General features: G+C 40.7%; 1 protein-coding gene across 1 annotated transcript; it reads left to right on the top strand.

Moving 5' to 3' along the window:
* Positions 1–1,504: 1,504 nt before the first annotated feature.
* Positions 1,505–11,259, top strand: zgc:158482 (uncharacterized protein LOC100009650 homolog). Its single transcript, XM_053865134.1, has 10 exons — positions 1,505–2,029; positions 2,655–2,864; positions 2,929–3,084; positions 5,453–5,577; positions 7,735–7,929; positions 8,378–8,468; positions 8,546–8,744; positions 9,258–9,355; positions 9,420–9,550; positions 10,502–11,259. Exons 1-10 carry the CDS (start codon positions 1,549–1,551, stop codon positions 10,676–10,678), a joined length of 1,863 nt encoding a protein of 620 aa, XP_053721109.1. The 5' UTR covers positions 1,505–1,548; the 3' UTR covers positions 10,679–11,259.
* The last annotated feature ends 2,100 nt before the right edge of the window (positions 11,260–13,359 follow it).

Consider the following 13,359-nt stretch of genomic DNA (forward strand, 5'->3'; position numbering starts at 1 on the left):
GTATTGTATTCATCACTCCTGTATTGCTGCACACACCATATGGTAAGATTCCTCTCAATGTGCACCCTCTACTGAAACACAACTATTTTCAAATATGTAACGTAATAAATCAAGCACATTTCATTTTAAAACATAAATGAAAACCTTTCCATTATTACTGATGTGTAATTGATTCTCAAATGAAGGAAAACAATATTACTCAAGTTCATAATGTTTTTATACCAAGTTAATTTCAGGTGATGCCAAGTATTGTTGAGAATAAAACAAAGATTCAAACAACGCACAACTTCAATTATACTTTGCACTCTCTTTAGAGTAGCACACAATGATTAAAACCTGTCAATACACAAGCTAAATTGATGCCATAAACAAGCCTGTCTCAGGATGTCCCCATTCTTCGACCAACTGATGCCACCATCATGAACTCATGGATGTTGACCACCTTCATGGCAACTTCCCATAGAAGCATCCAGCTTTATCTTAAATCGGAACTTGAGCTTCAATCATGGTTTCACAACAGCGTTTATCTGTAGGTGAACATGGGTTATATCACTTGCTGTACTTTTATCGTTATAATGTAGAGCTCATTCTAAACTTTGGGGTTATCAGAAATGGAGATCACTGTGGGGCTCTGGTGCCATTGCCGAATATGATGACGTCAGATACGATGTCTGTTGTGTCTTCTTAACAACTACCACAGGTATTTTAATATTTCTATATCTCATTTGGCATCACTTGACCTCATTTGTGAGAATTTTGCTCCACATTAGGGCAGCTCTAGTTTGTGAATTGGGCCAGGTTATTGACCTCAGTTGAACTCATCAGTAGTTCTGACACTAGACTCTCACAACTGTGAAAACTTCAGAATTCAGACTCGATTTATTATATTGAAGTGTCTGGTGAGGCCAGTAACCAAGATAAACCCGTCAGTCAGCCATCCTAAGACGAACCAAGGCGGGAGTGACGCAATCGTTCCTCACCTGCCTCATCACCTGTTCTGCAGATCTCCATCTCCATGCTTGTTTGTGAACGGCAAAAAACAAGGCGAACCTACAGTGATCACAGTTTCTAAGCCGTCCAGTAATTTAGATAATTTTAGTGATGTTTAGTGAAATGTTGGTAACAATACCCCAGGACTGAAATAAGACATTTCCAAAATGGATTCATATTTTAAAGTTTAGAATAAAAAAACACCTGCTCTCTTGGAAAAAAAATAAATCAGCTTGACAAACAATGTGCTTTAAATAAATCACTGCCTGCTGCAGCAAACCTGATGTTGTAAGTGTAGTAAGATGGAGGTTAAAGCATCATTGACATGAAGTGATGTTGAGCACACTCGAAATAGTTTCTATATTGACAAGTTTGCATTGACTGTATGAGCGATTCTGCATGTAACGTGTTTGTATAAAAGCCCCACGGCACATTCTCCCGAGTATCTAAACAATCGTGGAGACGCTGTATGAGGGTTGGCCCCGCCCACTTTCCATAATAGGCGCCCCAGAAGTTCTGTTTTGCTGCAGAAGTAGCGCTTTTAAACCAGCCAGCGTCATGTGGTTTTACTCTATTTCTACACTTTTGGCATCGGTCATCATCGCCCCCGTGGTGGTGAAAAGCCTCTTCCCCTATCTTTGGTCGGACGTTCTGTATTTCAAGGACCTCCTGTGCATTTTGGTGAAGTTTGTGACTCGACGCAGGAGGAGACCTCCATTCTTGGTGCTGGACCGTTTTTTACAGCAGAGAAGCGCGTTTCCGGACAAGCCTTATATTGTGTTTGAAAATGAGACCTTCACGTACGCCGAGACTGACAAGAGGAGTAACCAGATGGCCAACGCCCTCCTGGATCACCCGCGGTTGGAAGCGGGGCAGCCAGTGGCGCTGTTCATGGGGAACGAACCCGCCTTCATCTTCACCTGGCTGGCTCTGGCTAAACTGGGCTCCCCCGCGGCCCTGCTCAACCACAACATCAGAAACAAGTCACTGCTGCACTGCTTCAACTGCTCCAAAGCTCGAATCATCCTGGCTGCCGCAGGTTCGAATCCCGGTCAACGCAATTGCTGAAGCTAAATGGTTTATGTGGGATAGATCACGACTTGTACACAGGCAACTGAGAGGCAACTCTGATTCATAAGGACCTTCTGCCATGCTCCCTCCTTATAACACACCCTTCACCAGTTGCGTAACTCAACCCCATCCTCTTCAGCTCAGGCCTCACTACCTATAAAACCTTTCCATAAGATCCGTGCAGAATGTCCGATTATGGTCCAGCTGTGACGTCACATACGGCAGTTGTGATCTGATTTTTCAAAACTTGAGTAAATGCAAGTTTACTTTCTAACACACGCAAAACCTTTATTGCAAAAGTCAGTGTTTTCGAATTAGAACGCGTGGTGATTGGCCATCGTCAAACCAGGAAGTCTTATTGTCAATCCCACTTCTGACACCATCTTTAGTTGTGTTTTCACAGCAGAAACTTAAAATACCAACTCATTTGAGAGTGAAAATAAGGAATTGAGTTGCATCACTGTTACTGATGTTTAGGCGGTGAAGGTAATTTATGATCCGTCTTTCATGCTTCTCTCATGCTTTCATTGCTTCATGAGTAACGTCCTAATGATGACACTTGAAACTCATCTGCACATACTTGTGTGTCACAGAACTGAAGTCTGCTGTGGAGGAGATTCTCCCCACACTGCTGGAGCAAAAAGTTACCGTACTTCTCATGACTGAACAGTGCGACACGCCAGGAATGGAGAGCTTTGCCGACAAAGTTCGCCTTGCCTCCGATGCGCCTCCGCCCCAGTCGCTAAGGTCTCATGTCCACTTCAAGAGTCCGGCGGTTTATATTTACACCTCAGGAACGACAGGTGAAGTGTTTGTCGCTGTGGTTTGCTGAGGAGGGCAGTTCAGTTCTGACCTTCTTCTGTGCAGGTCTTCCCAAAGCGGCTGTGGTCAATCAGAATCGTCTGCTCACAGCTCTGGCTCTCTTGTCAGCGAACATGTCACACAATGACGTAGTCTACATCAACTTACCTCTGTACCACACTGCTGGATTCATCGTCGGCTTCATCGGATCCATTGAATCAGGTGACCTAGATTGCTCCGCTTCCGATAGTAACCTTTGTTTGTTGTGTAACTTAAAAACATTGAGATGTGTGCAACTGTTTCTATGTTTCTATCTATTTAAGTATGAGCTCTCAACAAACATATCAGCTTCAACAATATTTTTAGTTCTGCAGCTGTGATGGTGAGGTCACATCCTTTTCCCCGTCCACTTCCGAAACATCGTACCCAGGAATGCTCCCCAGCCTGAGTGCAGTTGTTATCTCTTCATCTGTTATTGGGTTGGTCCAGCAAACTCTGAACTGGATGTGATGGCGCTTTTGTAGCAGCGATGGTAACAGTGGCAGGAGCTTCATGGCCAGTCTTTCGGTTCTATCACATTGCCATAAAAGAAAGGAGTAATGTAAATACATGTTTATTGCGTTAGGGCAACACTGCTTCATGCACTACTAATGATCTTGTAGAACATTTTATATACTGTCGCTGAAAGAAGCTTGTAGCAACATGCACTGACAAAACTTAAATAGTTGTGCAACTTTGCATTAGAAACACATTCTGTAGAACACATTGGCTGCATACTTGCCAATGATACTGTTCCCTCCGTAACAGAAGTAATTCATCGTGCGTTTACTTTGTGCGGAGCATTTATTAGGTACTGCATTCAGTATTAAGCCAACTGTTAAACAATGGGTGAAATTATCATGATCTACAAGTGTAAAAGTACAAGTAAAAAAAAAATCTAGAAAATTTGCCACAGAATGTTGTAGTTATTTATTTTAATGTATTGAAATATGTTTAAATGATTACACAAAACTGACAATAAAAAAATGGATTGAAGTTTTATGAATGATAATTAGAGGTATTGATAAAGAAAACCATAAACAACACAGACATCACATAGCATAATGAATTACTGTGATTTTGACTTGTCTTGAAAGAACTTCAAGGCCTTTAAAACAAAGATAAAACCTTGGGACCACGTGAAAGTCATGTGATTTATGTACGGCTCCTGCATAATCTGAAGTCAAAACAATTCAAAACTTCTGGCAGGACAGGCCTTGCTTTACTTGATAAAATGACTTGGTTACTGAGGTTCAGTAAATAGTTTCATGTGGATCCCAAGTAAACTTTGCCCTCATGGATGAGCTGATATAGTCCCTGTACTCACTGCTCACACTCTTGTCTGAGGAAAAAGCAAGCTTTATTTTCCAGGCCACAAATCACCAAACGTGTTTAACAGTAGATAATCAGTGAGATGTAGCTCAGTTTGGTGTTTTGGGAGAGTCATCAACGAATACCTCAGTCTGGTATAACCCACTGCCTGGTCTCGACTCCACTGTTGGCTTCCAGAGGGAAAAACAAGTTTGCAACTTGATTCCTGTGCTGACACTCTGACTTGTCATTTTCCCTCTTTTTTTCTTTTCCTTCTTGTCCATGGGAAACCCAATGAAACAGCCTTTTGTTGTTGCGAAACCGTAATCTGAACAAGCCGGAGCAAAAAGCCCTCAACCCTGTACCTTAGCTGGCCTTTTTACTAAGTAGAGCAAAGTTCAAGCTTTGGCTGCCAGACCTGCCCACATGTGAGGAATTATTCAATCTCAACCATATGTTCTTATTCAAACCAGGAATACTATGTAGAGCTTTATAGTCACGGAAACACATTGTCAATATACTGCAGCTAGTTAGCTAACTGAGCAGTTTCAATGACCATGAAGTAGTAAGTCATGGGTTCTAATCCTGTTCAGGTAATTCGTCATGGTCTTGCAGACTTCCACCACTCATTTACAAGCCGCAATATTATTGCTATGAATTTGCTGTTTAAAATTCCATTTTTTTTCATGTTTCCATATGTATTACCTTAAATAAATTACTGATATGTTCGTGTATGTAGAAGTTTAGCCTGTAATGAATCATTATATTAGTGTCCTACTATGTCTGACTACACTTTACTCAGGATTGGCCTCCAAAAGTTCACTCTAAACAACATCATAATTGCTGACTATTGACCATAAATAAGCTAGTAATCAGCTAATAGTTTGTATTCCACAATGAAAAACATTAGTCTTTTGATAGCATCGAGCTCAATCGGACAGCACGCAGTAGGGGTGAAGAAGAGAACAGGGAGAAACAAATCCTTCTAAAGATGATACTTCGGAACAGCACCAAAATATTATCTTCTTGTTTTATTATTAACATTTACAGAATCTTCTGTCACTTTGCCGACAGACAGGTGAACTGGGAAAGCAAAATGAGTGTGCCAAACTCGTGGGCCACATCTTGCCCTTTGTATTACTGTAGGTCCATCGACATATTCTCTAATATGATATTAAAAGTGCCGCTGGTAACAAGCTCTTGCTTGTCCTACAATGATGTTTCTTGTCTGACTCTTCAGGATCAACTATAGTTCTGAAGAGGAGGTTCTCAGCCTCGCAGTTCTGGGACGACTGCAGGAAACACAATGTGACTGTGATACAGTACATCGGTGAAGTCATGCGTTACCTCTGCAACACACCAAAGGTACGATAATGATACAATTGACATTCTAAAGTCTGGTTTCTGGGTCACACTGTGCTAGATTTACATCTTCTGTGAATGCTTTTCCTGTGATTTGTTTGTATCCCGGCTGTGATGAACACGTCAGCCAGTGAAAGAGCGACAGGATCTCTCAGATTGAGACAAGTGAAGCGATTCAGATAGAATGATGAAAGATCAAACCATCTTCACTGCCATGACGTAATACGTTGACATTGGAAAGACCACTATTGCGCCCTCTACTGACATTAAAGGCAGGCGTTCGTGTTCGGGAGACGTTCAGAAGGTCTCTTCACTGAATTACATTGGATGCCACTTGCTGTATGTAACTCCAAATGTGGCTGTCCTCCTAACACACGGCAGTTTAACAGGATTTAAATAGCAATTGACACTCTGTTGTGTATAGAACAAAAGCAGCATCATCCCATGCCACTAAACTCCAACCCCTGTCTTGCATGAGGTGCTGCCCTCGGCGTCAGGATGCGGCACAGAAGGTGGAACATGTGCTTCGATTGCAACCCTAATGCATCGACATGCAACGCTGAAGGCTGCTTTAGCCGTCACTTTAGGAGGCAAATGTCCATTTTCCAATGTCAATAAATTACCTCATGGTTCATTTGTCAATCTGCTTTTTCTCTGTAAGCATTTTGTTGGTCAGTATTGAGCATAATTTCTGTGTTTCTCCAGCAGATCAAATGAATGCCTTCTTAATGCAATGACTAAATGCATTACATTCATGAGTCAGGAAGTGGACTCGTGTTTTATTCATGTATTAGGGTTACAGAATCCAGATTGCAAAGTAAAAAAGGTCAGATGGTTGATTCATTGTGCTGCTAAATTTCAGGACTGGCATAAATGTTGGCAGGTTATTGTAAAGTTCCTGATACTGAAAAACACCCTGTAACCAGATTTCTAATCTTTGGTGACCCACTTGCGTTCCAAGAGCGTTATCAGAGTCCAAAGGCGGACGGCTCAGCAGATCAGGCCAAATAGAAAGTCCATTTACAACATTAAATGAAAACAAAAATCTAACAGGAATGTCTAATGGTTCCACTGTTGGCAAGTCTGTGACAAGGGCGGATGAGGTGGGTGAATAATACAGTATATCTGAATGTTGTTACCCTTGGAAGTGCTAGGATAATTTAATACAGAAAAACTAATGGTTCACTCTTTATTGTACTGGACACTACCCCAAATGCAGTGAGCAGGCTGAAGCTACCAAGGACCCCACATTTGCACTGGAAATCATGAGACCACAAATACATAGGTGAAAATCACACCTTGTTCATTGTCTTAGACGCAATGTGTTCAAATATTTGCTGTTGTTCTGCTGCGTACTGTTGAAATTTCACTCATTATATTTGTGCGAGACTGATCTCAAAGAACATAAATTGAAGTCAAAACCTCTGTTGAAGCTCCCCAGGTCGACAGTGTTGCTGGGCGTGTCTCTTTTTAAAGTTTGATCTGCTTCTTCATTAAATATCGCTGAAGTCACAGAACACACTTGTGGCAACATGCTGAGTTCCAGTCGGAGATGAGTTTCCAAATCGGCTCATTCCCACTCCCACAGTCCACAGCTGGTTAACCAAAATAGAAATCATTAAAAGTTAACTATTGCCGTCCATCCTCTTGATAATCTGACCTTTAACTGCGCCCTGCAATCGTTACAGCGTAAGATAGTGATGCTTAACTCTAGCTGATGGTATTGTTTATGTTTCTTATGTTTATTTAGCAATACTGAAGCATGTTTGGCCATTCAGAGTATCATATTGCATCACATGGAGTACCGGGTCATTTTACCCTGTGACCCTCAATCCCTGGTTTGTCTGTATCTGGTCACCTCTAGGAATAGATGCTGGCCTTTGCTGAGGGAGACCATATCAAGTAACTCTGCAAACTGCATATCTTTCTGTGGATATGACAAGTGAATCTATGAGGGCTATCAACCATTGAAATGTGATGCTAGGAGACTGCTTTTTTGTCTGTACTAACCCTGTTCCAATTTATAATCTGTTTGTAAATCTTTCCGAGTAAAATGTGTCAAGAATACAGACTGCACCGTCTTAGGATGTGAATGAAATAACCTGAGCCATAGGTCATATGTGTATATTTTGATGTTTTTTCTCTTGATTGTTACTACAGAGGGAGAATGACAAGGAGCACAAAGTACGACTGGCTATTGGCAACGGCATAAGAGCTGAGATCTGGAAGGAGTTTCTTCAGCGCTTTGGAAACATGGATGTCAGAGAGTTCTACGCGTCTACTGAAGGAAATGTGGGGTTCATCAACTACGCAGGCAAAGTAGGAGCAATTGGACGAGTCAATTTCCTACATGCGGTAGGTCAAAACATGTCAATGGACATAGTTTCACTTAACTGTCTAGCTGCTGCTCGATTGCCCGTGTCATTTTGGAGTTATCCCGTTATTTGTAATGTAAATTAAAGGCCACTAGACGGCAGAACAACCAAGGCATGTGGAGGAGGAGGCGACCGAATGGTTTTACTTTTCTTTATTTCCCTTTTTGTCTATTTTATTTTACCCAGCGATAACAGTGGTGCCCTGCATGGCGTTGTAGTGTTGTTGGGTTCAGTTCAGGCTTGAGACAACTGTCCCTTCTGTGTAGAATTTGTATGTTCCTCTGAGGAATTGTGTTGTGTTGAGTACTTCAACAGTAAATCTCTTTTAACTCATGACTAGCTTGTGGTCAATATGGGATGTTTGTAGTTATTTTCCAGTTATTTCCCAAACTACAGTATTTTGGAATCTCTTCTGTTTTCTTTTGAAGTCGCTGTTTCCATTTGCCCTCCTCAAATATGACACAGACAATGACGAGCCAGTCCGTGGGTCCAACGGCTTTTGTATCAAGTCGCCCAAAGGTAAGAAAATAGATTTGTATTTTGAGTGTATCATCGTTCCTTTAAGTTGACTACAAAGTTGTTTTGTTTCTATGTAGGCGAGACCGGCCTGCTGGTGTCCAAAATCACTGACATCGCACCGTTCACCGGATACGCTCAGAATGAGGAGCAAACGGAGAGAAAACGGCTACGTAATGTTTTCAAGAAAGGAGATCTTTACTTCAACAGCGGAGACTTGATGAGAATCGACCATGACAATTTTATTTACTTTGTGGATCGAGTGGGAGACACTTTCAGGTGACACCTATATTTTTGTAGTGTAACTGTTACAAAGTAAAGCTCATAATAATTGATAATTCAGTTTATGTCACACACGGTTTGAGTGCGTTTTCCCTGCTATTTTTATTTTTGACCAAATTCATTCGACCAACTTTCATTTTGCTTGGCTGAGGCTGAAACGAAAAGCCAGCTTTATCGCCCCCTGGCGGAAGTTTAAAGTCTCGTTTCTGGAACGCTCAACATCACCCTAAACCCACATTCCCGCTAACTCTTTTTAGAGTGTTATGAACGTTTACTAATATTCTGTGGTCTGACGATGACCGTGAAACTTAATAATAATGTATATAATTCTTCAGTTGAATCCCACTTAATGCTCAAATTATTTTAAGACGGTTAACAAATAAAGGTGGTGGACCAAATTATTGCTGCTGGACAATGCAATACTTGTTTGCAGCCTTAACATATGTGCAATAAATGTTAATCTACACACATACAATATAAGATGTTTAATGTAGTGATCTTAATCTGCAGGTGGAAAGGAGAGAACGTTGCTACAACTGAGGTGTCGGACATCCTGACCGCCTGTGATTGTCTCAAAGAAGCCAATGTTTATGGCGTTCAAGTGCCAGGTATTGACTTTGCTTCCATTCGGTCAGAGCTGAGTGACAATCCTCATTATTTGTTTCTGTGCAGGACACGAGGGTCGTATCGGGATGGCAGCTGTCACCATCAAGGAAGAAGCCCACTTTGATGGACCCAGACTGTATCTTCATGTGGTTAACTTCCTACCCTCGTACGCACGGCCACGCTTCATCAGAACACAGGTCCTTTTGCTTTCAGTTTCTTTGGTGGTGTTGGACGATTCTGAAGGTTTATGAAAGATGACGGTCGGATTAGACTGTCAAAGACAAAACACTTTGGTGATGGCTTTCTCTGCTCCAGAATTACTTGACAGGCTTGACTAGAAATCTGCTTTCTAACAGACCTAGTTTTAGTTTGTTTTGGTAGCCAGCAACGGAGCCAGCTATGGATCTTATTGCATTTGCAGTGCATGGAAAGAACATTGTAGTTCTATCTTCGACCACTTGAGGGAGGAAGTGCATCAACTTTGATTTCCTTTACGCATGACTAAATTCAGGCACCTGGTTTTTGCTCGTTTAACTGCATGATAATATAAAATATGATTTGTGTAATAAGTCAATGTTTTTAATGTATTTTCCTGCAGCTTCTAGAAGAATTCTAGAAGAAAAATGATGTTACCGTACTTGTAATAAGAAGGGATTTATTTATTTATTTATATATTTTACTGCTGTAAATATTTTATCTTTCTCATGAGTGCCTCTTCAGTGAGACTTACTTCTTGTCTAGATCTAGCTACCGTCACTGATCAGTCTGAAATACATGACAGTCCGCGGGAGCTCGCACATCACAGCTGCGATGTGCTTTCACTGCTTACCTTCATTTGCTCCTGTCTCCTGTGTAAAGTGGTGAACTACATATCTTGGATGTGGATGACACGATGACATGAGGGTCAGACTTCTCTATACTACGGAAAAAAACCAGGGTTACGGTGGCTTGCAGGACTTGTGTCCCCTAAAACTGACCAATGGTGACCATTATTCTCCCCGAGGAAGGGTTTAAAAGACTACTTGCCCGAATAATTTTTTACATGAAACATTAAATAATTTTTAATATGAAACCTATTATCAATTAAAAAAAAGTCTTGATATGTGCACGGAATGACTCAGTTTTATATTTGCTTTTGCTTCCCGCAGAAAGCAGTGGAGGTGACGGCGACCTTCAAGCAATTGAAAGTGAAGTTAGTTAAGGAGGGATTCGACCCTGACCTCATTACCGACCCTCTTTACATCCTGGACGATGCTGAGAAGAGCTATGTGCCGCTGACAGCCAACATCTACGGCTCTATCGCAGCAGGAAACATCAAACTATGAACTGAACTGAGATGAGAAAAAGTATGGAAACTGCAAAAGTGAAAGCATAATGAGAAAAGTTGTTGATGACTATGGATGCACCAATACTAAGTACTTGGATGTGAGTACTCACCGATACTGAGTACTTACAGCATTACACATAAAGTTACTCTGAGTTTTTTTTTTTTTTTTCCATATATATCGTTATTTGAACAACATTCTGCAGTATGTTTTTCTTCCACCGTCACAAGTTTCAATGCAGTACAAACACACATTTTACAAAATTGTCATAAACTGACGTTCAAAACAAACTGCGCGCTGCTGTATAGTGGTATGGGTTCCGTGGAAGCACTGATCTATCTATGCGTACCAGTACAAGTACTTAAGCCCAGTATCAGACCGAAACCCGATATCGGTATACTGTCTGATGAAAGTCAGCAAACAGCTTGTCCATCAATAAAAAAGAACGTTTCACTTCGGCAAGTCTGGACCAGAAGACGCGAAGACAGCCAATAATAATCACTCTAAAATCGCTGCATGGCAACACAGTGTATCTGCCCAAACATTACTCTGTACAGTCCAGTCCGAGGCCTGGCTCCACTTCTTTACCATTTTAATAAACTTCTTTAAAAGGAACTTTAAAAAATTCAAGACATGTTGTGTTTCATGTTTAATGGAGACAATATGATATGATACAAAGATGTTTTGAAATGATTGTGTCTTCCTTCTTAACTGTGTTCACGTGTCTGCACTTGAGAACCTACAGCTCCTCCAGTGTTCGTCTGGTGGAACGTAGAAAGTGCTCACATCCAGAGTCACATGTACTTTACTTTACTTTTCTAATATTACTAAGATAAAAGACGTGCATTCAGTGAGACAAATCAGAGTCCTCGGATGTTCCGCATTTTAGAAAGAGGAGATCACCTTTGGCCAAGTGAAAAAAGGCGTGTTGATGTGCAAAAGGTTGGCTCCTGCAAAATTCAGAATCATATCATGCATAAGCTAAATGAAAACCATTATGAATCCCAGTGGAAATGATCTTTGCTCGCTTATCTTGCAAGCAAGCAAACGTAACAATCCAGATTTACAGGTTATTAAAGTTGGATTCAAAGTTATTTTAATTAACCATTAGCTTGTGTTTGTGTAACTAACTGTGTCACGTTATTTGTGTTTGTGTAAGTGATTGTGTCATGCCAGTCCTGTCCATTTTGAGAGGTCAGAAACAAGGTTTCCTTGGATTAAGTGTTCACCATAAGTATTCCGACTGTACCAGCTATTTGCACCAGTGTCCTCAACACACAGCGCACCAAGAGCTCTCTGCCCACAGGTGAGCCTGTGCACAAAGTGCACGAAACAGGTTATGTTCTGAAGGAGATGCAAACAGGTGAAGAATCAGGCTATAAACCACTTATGATAATGTTGTGGAGCCAGGAGAGGTTTTCGATGCAGTTTACTTAGCAAATGATCCGAGACAGATGAGGAGATAGTTTTACTTCAGCTTAACACTTACAGCAGAGAGGTAGGGTCAGTGGCCTTCTACTGGTGTGACATCAGGGTTGGGCATTTAAACTTCCAATGAAGCCACATTATACTGTACATTATACACGCTCACTAGGTATGTGCCAAGAAGAACTTAAAATGGGAATAAAACAAGAAGAAACACCAACTAGTAATTTAGAATTATTAGCTTTCAAAGTCCCGCTGCTCCATCTTAACACGCCATAAAGCAAAATGCAATTATCCTTTGAACTCCTATTGTAGTGCGAGCCATGAACTTTGAATGGTTTTGATTATTACCCAGGAAGCCTTGACCGTTCATGCTGTGTACTTCTCAGTATTTAGTTATACAACAGTTGGCAGGATGATTGTGGAATATGGTAGGTGATGGTTAAACAAGAATTTGAGTGGAGTTAATTCACTCACAACATATTCTGTTCTGTAGATAACAGCACATGCAAGTAGTGATCCTTTTATGACCTCAGTCATATTCCTTTCCCTAAAAAAACCTTTGGACCTATGAGTCAAGGTCGATCATAATTTCCTCCTTGACCTATTTTCAGGTCTTCATTTCACCCAAGATATTACCTAACACAGGTCTGTATTGGCATGTTGATAAGTGAGACGCTGCAGTTTAATTTATATGGGAAACATTTAAATTGTCAAGCAGAACAAGTCATCGCACGAGGCCCCGAAGAACCTCTTTGCTGTCGTAATCCTTGAACAAATCCCTTAAAAGATAAGCATCTTAGCAGCATCACAAAAATTAAACAAAGTCATCCATGAATCATGAAAGTGTCAGGTTTCATTCTTGCATGCCTGTTCTGTTGTCATCTTACAGCTCTAAATATTGTTTTCTTTTTCAGTGTTGTTAGACATTCAAAAATATATAATAAATTGTTTCATTCATAATACAGTAATGACACATTGAAAAGATATTTCAGTATATTGGAACCAATTACTTGACAATAAAACCCACTAATATGAATACTGGCTTCAACAAAAATATTCGTGTCAACCACTGTAAACCCAGGTTTTTTGTGTATATAAAGTCAAAATTATTTGTTTATGTTTACCAGTAACATGCTCACCAAATTGAACTCCATTAGTTACTTCTACTATTCCATGAGAATGATGCGTAAAAACATGTCATATTTGATATGTTCCGCTGAGCGTTCTAGCAAGCACTGCAGGACTGAAACGTT

This window comes from Synchiropus splendidus, chromosome 5, assembly GCF_027744825.2.
Source record: "Synchiropus splendidus isolate RoL2022-P1 chromosome 5, RoL_Sspl_1.0, whole genome shotgun sequence".
Taxonomy (NCBI): Eukaryota; Metazoa; Chordata; class Actinopteri; order Syngnathiformes; family Callionymidae; genus Synchiropus; species Synchiropus splendidus.